The sequence below is a fragment of the Saccostrea echinata genome, unplaced genomic scaffold (assembly GCF_033153115.1).
Source record: "Saccostrea echinata isolate AGI-Se365-2 ecotype Australia unplaced genomic scaffold, CSIRO_AGI_Sech_v1 ptg000025l, whole genome shotgun sequence".
NCBI classification, from domain to species: Eukaryota; Metazoa; Mollusca; class Bivalvia; order Ostreida; family Ostreidae; genus Saccostrea; species Saccostrea echinata.
This window is the reverse complement of record NW_026889774.1, coordinates 28,698,604-28,708,421: the sequence shown is the minus strand read 5'-3', so window position 1 is coordinate 28,708,421 and position 9,818 is coordinate 28,698,604. Positions and strand designations below refer to the sequence as shown.

Sequence of the window (9,818 nt, the reverse complement as noted above, 5' to 3'; positions counted from 1 at the left end):
ATGGTACAGGTATATTAAAAATAGTACAGATATATCATTTATTGAATAGATATATTAATAATGGTACAGATATATCAAAAATTCTACATATTTATCATTAATGGCACGAATTTGTCATTACTGGTAAAAAAGAAATCATTAATATTACTGGTATACCATTAATGGTAGACCTATTTCGTGAATGGTTCAGATATATCAAAAATGGTAGAGATTACATAATTAATGGTACAGATATGTCATAAATAGTACTAATAAATTAATAATGGTACAGATATATCATTAAAGGTACACAAATATATCAGAAGTGGTATAAATATATTACTAATGTAAAGATATTTCATAATTATACAGATATATCATCAGTGGTACATCTATTTCAAAAATGGTACAGATATAATTATGCTAAATGATACAGATATATCATTTATGGTACAAAAGATATCATTCATTAATGGTGGAGATATGCCATTAATGGTACATTAATCATACATGTATATTTCATTAATGGTACCGATACGTGGCTATATCATTAATGATACAGGTATATAATTAATGGTAGAGATATATCATTAATGATATAATTATATCATAATAAATAATAATTACATTAATTATACACATAATTAATGGACAGAAATGTGTCCATTTTGGCTCGTTACACATTAAGCTTTTATCATAAGTGGATTTAGAACAGTAGAGGTCTCTTTACATCCTGCTAGGCACCCGATCCCACCACTGGAATTTTCGGGGGTCCATGTTTCGTGCCTTGCGCACAGATTTGTATTGTTTTTAGGTTCTTTTGAGATCGATCACTGTTCGTTATCTTCAGTTTTTTTCATTATAATTACTGTAGTTTGAAACTGATAAACAAACTGCTTTTATCTTAGTTATGGATCACAAAAAGAATTTATCAAAAATCCATGAGTCTAGAAATGCTATGTTTTATGAGAGGAATAATTAAATTCAAATATCGAATTTTATTGCTATAAATACTTTAGTAAGTACATGTAAATATTGAAATACAAGTTTATATATAGAACATTCAACTGTGGTTAGGCTATTAGGCTATAGCTAATATTAAAGTGACCGAGGAATTATTAGAGGTCAATGTTCGGATGTTTTTGTTTTTGATGTCTTATTTTTTAATTTTCCTTTCGTATTAACTTCGCTCTTATTAAGCTCCCGTGGTCAGAGCTCATTCTCTCTGATCCATCTGTCACATTGACTGTCGCTAACCATCTTTAATCTTGTTGATAAAAAGGTTTAAAGTAAACAAGAAAGAAATTCCATGTTTTGGTTTGATGGTGCTCATAACCAGAGAGTGCCAAGACTTTGAGCCAATATTGTTTAGACAAGGCCAAGATGAACGAGCTGAAAGTGTAAAATTCTTCGTCCACTACTTTGTATCAGAGAAACCTTAGGAGAATGGGAGTGTGTGAAAGTCAAATCGGTTATTATGTTACGTAGATATGATTTTTTTTTCAAGAAGGCAGTTTCAAGTTGTTAAGAAACCATATCGGGAAAAAACTACTGTTAACATTTTTATACCCCCGCTCTGAAAGAAAGGGGGGTATACTGTTTTACCCTTGTGTATCTGTCTGTCTGTCTCTGTGTCCGTGTATCTGTGTGTCTGTCCGTAACAAATTTTCGTCGCAGTTTTCTCAGCAACTACTCCTCACAGATGCTTGAAATTTTAGCACACTATTTGTTAAGGCATGCCATATGGTGGGATCCATTTTTGTTCGAATCCGATGTAAACTTCCTGTTTATCCGTATGTCTGTCCGTAACAAATGTTTGTCGCAGTTTTCTCAGCAACTACTCCTCACAGATGCTTGAAATTTTAGCACACTTTTTGTTTAGGCATGCCATATAGTGGGAGACATTTTTGTTCGAATACGAACTTCCTGTTTATCCGTCCGTCACAGTTTTCTCAGAAACTACTCAGCGCAGATGCTTGAAATTTCAGCACAATCTTTGTTTAGGCATGCCACATGTTGGGATCCATTTTTGTTCGAATCTGTTGTCAACTTCCTGTTTATCCGTGCGTTTGTCTGTACCAAATTTTCGTCACAGTTTTCTCAGCAACTACTCAGCGCAGATGCTTGAAATTTTAGCACAATCTTTATTTAGGCATGCCAAATGGTGGGATTCATTTTTGTATGAATTCGATGTCAATATGAGACAGTATATTCACATTGTAGCTGGGGTATTACTAGCGAGCATTCGCTTACAGACTTCTTGTTTTCCATACATTACCTAATTAATGGCGGTCAACATGGCGGTCAATTACTTTCTCATACAAGAACACCATAAAGTGGAACTTTCCCAAGCATTATGATTTCGTTTGAATTGATATGGTTTACAAAGCAAAATGAGTAGCAAACGTTGAACTTGACCTTTCATCGTTTGACCTTGAAGCAATAAGCTTCCTCCAATGGGCATTATGCATTTCTGTGTATGAGGCTTAGAAGTCTTCTATGTGTCCACTTATCACTGTCTTTGATCTTTTGATTCATAAATGTACAGGCCTGTTCCCCTTCCCATATACGACCTCTGTCGCAAGCTTGTATCCTGTTCCCCTTCCCATATACGACCTCTGTCGCACGCTTGTAACTGATATGGTATTTTACGTATCGTGACCACAATAATGTTACCAACTCATGGATCATTTTTCACAACATTCTCTCTGGTCCCTTACCATATAGTGGGAAAAGGAAATGTCAAATGGTATTTTGATATACCTGTAAGTACTCTTTTTCAGAGGTTCGTGTTGGCTTTGCTCATATTTGTATTGTTTAAGGGAGCCGACTGGGGTTTTTATTGTGTGAAAACTACTATAGAGAAACTCTTTAATTTTTTACCCTATATACCTTACATTGACTTCAGTATACATGCCACGTTTAGTGAAAATCTACCGTCTGGTTATTTTTCAGGGACCGTCTCAAAATACGGGTACATTTACTATAGGATTATATAGGAAAATACCATTTTTTCGCACTTCGGAGCAAATTATAAAAATACTACTATAGACTTTTCGCTCAAATTTTATTATTTGATGGGTAATACTATATTGTACATTTTGTGCAAGAAACACAAAATTCTACCGTCTGGTTTCCAGAGGGGGCATCTCAAAATGTCAAAATTCATGATATTTTCCTGTTTTTATGGAGTAAAACAAAACATGACAGATACCACAGATTTACATAAAAAAAATAGTAACAATTATTGCTATATTCTCAATTTCCTATGTTTAAAATTCCAAGAGCATACATTTTATACTTTTTATTTTATGGCATAATTAATGACCCCGCTTAAAGAACTTCGGTTATTCATAACGTCAAAAACACACTATTACGACGTCTTTCTACCCATCATTTGAAAAATCGTTAAAAAAATCAGTTAATTAAAAACGTAATTAGATTTTTTGACCTCATATTTCCTAAATTTGTTATTTTTTATAAATTATGTAAAACTAGTTGCTTTAAAAGAGTAAATACGCTTTATTTTACTATGCTGCGCGAAGTATTGCGCAATGAAAACCCCAGTCGGCCCCCTTAAATTGACTTTTGAGAATGATCACTGTTCTTTATCAATTCACATTTCAACCACAACACCTTTCAGGGACTAGGGACTAACAGTAACTTTGTCCTTGACCTTTGGATCTCCACCCCACTCCCCCTTTCCGTAACAAAACTGAGTCTAATATCGATCAAACGCTATTCTACACATTGTTAGAAGATATTTACTAATTACTTGTCTCTCAAAATAAATGAGCATATATCCATTGTAACCAGCCACATCTGCTGTAATTATGACCAAGGTAGTCTACACATTTTAGATTGACGGTAATTTTGACCTTGCTCTTCGACCTTTAGATTCTCAAATGAATGAGTGCATGTGTTTCTCTGGTCACCTCCCACCTCAGCAGCAATACTGAGGCAGACCTTAGTGACCGTATCTACAGCGCTGTTGCGGACTAGCTGTAAGTATGACCTTAACCTTTGACTTTTGACCCTCTTTCTTGTCACCTATCACCTTTCCAGTGGGTTTGAGACGGAAAAATCAAATCGTGTCCACAAAACTGTTGGGGACTCAGACAGAACTCGCACGCAGAGTCACAGACCAATTGACATATCCCTATGGAACTTTGTTGTAAAGGAATAATAGTTAAGCACATTTAGAGACAATGCTGCAGGTTTTATGCAAATCAATAGACTTTATCTTGACAGCAGCAGTTATAGGGAAATTCTAATACCCAGTGCCATAAATCTAGATAAAGCTTTTCGAATCTTCAAATAATGTGATTTTAAGGTAAATAAACATGGGTTATAATTCCAACTCTTATCTGTACAACCATAAAACACTCAAATTTGGTAAAAAATGACACTGTTTTGCAAATTGTGCTCGTATTCCCTTGATAATGCTTTGATGGCACGATTTGTTCTTTTTTATATTGCTTCAACAATACTAATCTTGATAAGTATAGTGTTACATCCAAAATCTATAAGCAGACGGCGAGGTTTGAAAATTATATGATATTGGCAGATCGTCCTAAACACTCCATCTGATTTTTTATGTTCTTAAGAAAATATAGATGGCAAAATTTCAGTGAATTCACCGGCAGAGGATGGAATTGTCTACTTTCATACTGAAACTTTTTTTTATTTTACGGCATTGATCAAACATTTAATTACAATTAGATACTACAAATCGATACAAAGTACACCGATCAATTTGATCATCTGGGCAGAGTCGAGTTTATTAATCATCAGTAACGCTGTCGATGTTCATTGGAAATCTGTCAAGGAAGTAACACATCGTCAGCCATTAGCTCCTTCATCTGGGTATAACTGCCGCTGGCCAGTTTGCCGAAATTAAAAATATCAGAAATCATTGTCATCTCAGGCGCGGATCCAGGAATTGAAGTTAGGGGGGAGCAAAAAGTAGGCAGGGGGTCTGGGGGCCGCCTTGAGTGCTTCGCCCCCTCCTGGATTCTAGAGATTTTGTAGGTTAAAAATGAGGTCTACCGAGTAGACATTTTTACATTTTCTCGACGAAACTATGATTTACGCTAACTGACAGTTTTAGGGGGCGGGCGCCCTGGGCGCCCCCCCCCCCGAAATCCGCCACTGCATTTGAGAATTTTTGAGAAGAGCAGCTGACACTTATCCTAAATTTTCAGCATACGTATATATTACACAGGCATATGTGTTACTTTATATGGTCAAGGACGATGATGGAAAGCCAACATCTTTCTGATATACTGCCTTTAATATAGAGAAAGTTGTACTTTAATTTCTCAACATTTCTAATAATCTGTTATTTCAAACGAGGCGTGGTTGTTTTAGAAAAAAAAAACGTAATATGATGCACCAGTACTAAGATTGATTGATGTACTTTTCAGAAAAAATTAAAAGGGGGAACTCAGAGGGTTTTTTTTCCTCAACCGTATTACACGTTTTTATTAATATTCATCAAATAATTTTGTAGAAATGAATAAAAAATAAAAATAAAACACTGTCAGAAATGTTCCAGATTGAAAATATTGACTAAGTATAATATATTTATAAAATTTGAAAAAAAATGCTTTGAAATGCAAACAAATTGATTTAAACCCTACAATGAAGACGTGATACTTGATGATGACATGTAACGACTTATTTGGAGCTCTGAACAAATAAAACAGAATTAAATTTTGTTGAATTCTTTGAGTGGATAAGAAAGAATGACACTGAAATTAAATATATATACGTTAATGACTTCATGATTTTATGCGTAGGAGTTGCTTTGCGTTTTTATGCACAAAATGTATGAAAAATTAAGTGCAACATGTTGTGAAGGGCCCTCTTGCAATGTGATGTCTTTAAGGCAAAACATCCCCTTCCAATGTGGTGCTTTTCATGAAACAGTTTCTTACAAAGTGAATCGATTTAACTGCATGATGTCTATATAAATATATAAATTCATTCACTGTTGTTTTTTTTTTTTTCAATTTTCTTCCCCACCTTGCATTTCTAAATAACGATCTTGTCGCCAATGCCTTTAATATTGACCCATGACCATGAAATTAGTAGTTTTTGTTTTCTTCTGGCAACTAACAATGCAAGACTGAAAGGTCAAGTGCTACACAGTTAAATTTTGTACATAAATTGTGTACATCTTATTTTGTGATACACCTATAACTGTCGTAAACTTTCACTTTTGACGCTGGAATCGCGAAATTTCTCCCTCGGGTGATTACACACTGTACATATCTCTTGCTGAGTGCTGTGTGAGGTAAAAATAAGGTACGTGCATGTATGCCATCTACATTGATACATGGATATAAATGCCTTTTAGAAATGAAAGTGGAAAAATCAAAAAGAATACTTCAATCCAATGATTTATACAGATCTATCTGTTTTTAATGCTACTAAACGCATCATAGATCTTAGCCACTTTATTGCTTCAATAAGACCTTTTTAATAGAGTGTTTTCATAAGATCAAGGCAGTGACATCATTTAAAAGGAAAAGTCGATATTTAAGTTTAATGCTTAATCTCAATAGTTTAAGTGCATTAAGTTCCCGTGCTTGTGTGTTCATAATTTTGCAACCAATCAACTATAAATCCACCTGTTTACATCAAGGAAAATTACTTGAGTGAAAATTATTAAAAGTTTCAAGGTCAAGTTTCCGATGTCTTATGTTTACTTTTCGTATGGCGTTGTTCTAAGATATGTTTATGAAGCAAGCCCACTGAGTCATTACAGATTTTAGAGGAAAATCACGATGTTAGTTCGGATTTTATACCGAATTGGTTATTACTGACAAAATTATTTTGGCAAATAAATACATAAAATTATACATTCAAACACGTAAAATAACTTTAACTCGACTATTGAATGTACGCTGGTTTCTATCAATTCCACTATAACATTTATATTCAGGTAAAAAAAATGTTCAAGAATCTTCGAGAGCACATTCCTTTCGCATCTCATCTTTTTCGTAAAGGTTGAAGGACGCGTAAAAATCATTTAGCGGAAAACATGATGCATTTACGAAAGTGAAACATCGAAGCAAATGGAAAGGATGGTCATAAAGATATTAGCAAGATGATGGTGAAACTCGCTGGGAAAACTCTCCATGGCGTCCAAATTATATTAAAATAAAAAAAAAAGATGAGACCAGTCCATTTATCCATTATCCGTTCATTAAGCATAAAACAAGTCATATATTTAAGTGTGTGTAAATTATGCATGAAATAGAGGTGTGGTTCACTTTAAAAAAAAAAAAAAACTATTAAATACTAAAATAAATAGTATTAAAAAATGACAGGAAAAAAAAATTGGGAATAAATTTATAACTGTCTGAATATAACTGAATTTACATGTTCACTTATGCTAAAACTTCCGTGTAAAATGGCTCTAAACTTATTCTTCCGGTGTAAATTTTGAAAATACATTGAACCATTTCCTTCTTGTTCTGTGATAAAATACAAGATTTATTTCCTGTTTCCTTCTAGATATTGAGAGAGAGAGGACAATATATAGCAAACGACAAAATAAACTCGCTACAAAAACAGATGGTTCTGTCGAAAACATACTTTTGTCCTAATACTCGCACCTCGGCAGTACTAGAGATCGATCGTTCATCGTAATCCCGCGGCTAAACATTCAACTGTTATCAGACCGTTGAACCAGCGAGCAGTTAATTCCGAGCTTGGAGAGTAATAGAAATCACTTAAAGGGTAGACACAGAGCGGAGACTATAGAATATATTTGCTTAACCACTTAAGAACTGCGAATGGCGTGACCGTTTAGTATTAGTGTCTGAAGTTTTGAAGACGACAGTGGTGCTAAATGTGTCTCTTTAAAGATGTCTGATGGATTATATACTTCCTGCTAAAAATCAGTCTGGTTGATATCTATTTATCTGGAAACAGGAATTATAAGTGAAACTTTTTTGTGACATTTAAAACGATGGAAGAACATCAGACTATGCCATCACTGAAGAAGGAGTTACTTCCCTTGCCGGACCTTTCCAGGAGGCGTTCACATTCCGACGCGTCCCAGTACAGACAAGCAAGACGAAACTCCAAAAGTACTATTCCTGACATCAAAATCACAAACGATGACTCTTCAGAGTTAAGTCTTGATGAAATAGAGGACGAATTTGAGCTTGATTTTACCCTACCAATGAGACCAAGGGCAAACACATGCCCTAACGATCTGTTCCAACGACCCAAATCAAATCGACCTCCTACCCCACCCCCGATTGAGGGCAAGAAATTGACATGGAAAGAAATGACCCAGAGTCCAAGGCATGAAAAGGTGACATTTGCAAAACATAAACTTACAAAAGTTTCTGAAGACACAGAAGACAAGTTTAAACCGGATGTGGTTCTGACCATTACTGAAATGAGCTCTTGTGTATCAGAAGGTGCTAAAGTCAACGGTTCCGTTTCTCCATCCCTGACCAGGACTATTGGATTATCGGAAAATGGATAATAATTTTCATAGCATTTTTGACGACGTTAATATACTTTTTTGGATATTTGCCGTCTCCGGTTAAAGTTTTTGTTTTCCTAAATGGAATATTGAAATGACATGATATACATGGATATATCTTTATACATATACTTAAACCAGTGACAATTAGATGTTATAGTGGTACAGAAAGGTATGAACCTACCTTCTTTATTTTTTTAAATATGCTGAATGTTTATCAAATAAAGTCAAGTCAAAGAAAACCTTGATGTACATGTATACTCCAGTAAAAGTTTCGCCATTCTTCAATGAGGCGACCGATCGACTGCGAAATGATAAAAGCCTTATCATACTTCAGTTAAAATATCTATTTTAGTTTCTTTCCGGAAACTTGAATTCCAGGTGAAAACCTCTAAATACTGACATTGTAACCTTTCTGTTGATCCAGCGTATAACGACCCGGAATGTTTAATCTTCATTGCATAATGTATATCAACACAGTAAGTGCGCTATAGGTTGGGAAATCTAAACTTAAAGCAAGGTAATTAAGATAAAAAAGATCTTGGATATATCTGACATACATTCCGATTCCTGCATGGAGAGAATCTATCAGTAGATCTCGCCTCCCAGGAGATGCTATGATATGGGCCATCACGATCGAACTCTTTTGTCATTTTTTTTTTCGTTCTTTAGATTATAATTCTTATTTTTTCTGAAATTGTCTCCGGTAGAAATTTATCCTTCTATCTTGAAACATTTAACGGAATTGTATCAAGAAAATGGGAATGAAAAGTTTGCAATGAATATTGTTAGTTTGTTTTCCTAAATGTGAAGATTCAAGGTTTGATAAAAAAAAAAAAAAAAAAAAAGTACATTATAGTGCAAATGTATAGTTTTCCCCTCTAAAGAAGGTTTTATGGTAAACAAGACTATATATCAAATATCTTATACCTTAAGGATACAAGGGGAAAAAACAAACTGAGATAATACTTAGATCATGTTTTCTATTATCTTATTTCTACTCATCCGTTGTAAACAATTGTTTTACACGTTTGAACAATAAGTATTATCCTATTCCTTGGTGATATTTAGAAATGTGATCTGGCGTTAAACTGTAAAAGATATAAGAAAATGTAACACCAACTGAAGAAAAACAACTACTGAAAAACAAACCTTCACCTGCCGGTTAATCTGATTAAAAATCTCTTGAGTCTTATTTTTTTTATTGGCAAACGACATTGTATTGTTTCAGCGTCATTCACACAATTTCTTAATATTCATTGGAATTTTAATCCATCCTCGTACAAAACATTATGCTTGAAAAAAACATCGTATAAAAGAGAGGACAGCG

At 34.2% G+C, this 9,818-nt stretch overlaps 1 protein-coding gene across 1 annotated transcript; it reads left to right on the top strand.

Annotated features, from left to right (window-relative positions):
• The first annotated feature begins 7,550 nt into the window (after positions 1–7,550).
• On the top strand, positions 7,551–8,730 carry LOC133192806 (uncharacterized). Its single transcript, XM_061328814.1, has one exon. The coding sequence runs from the start codon at positions 7,961–7,963 to the stop codon at positions 8,486–8,488; it is 528 nt and encodes a 175-aa protein (XP_061184798.1). The 5' UTR covers positions 7,551–7,960; the 3' UTR covers positions 8,489–8,730.
• The last annotated feature ends 1,088 nt before the right edge of the window (positions 8,731–9,818 follow it).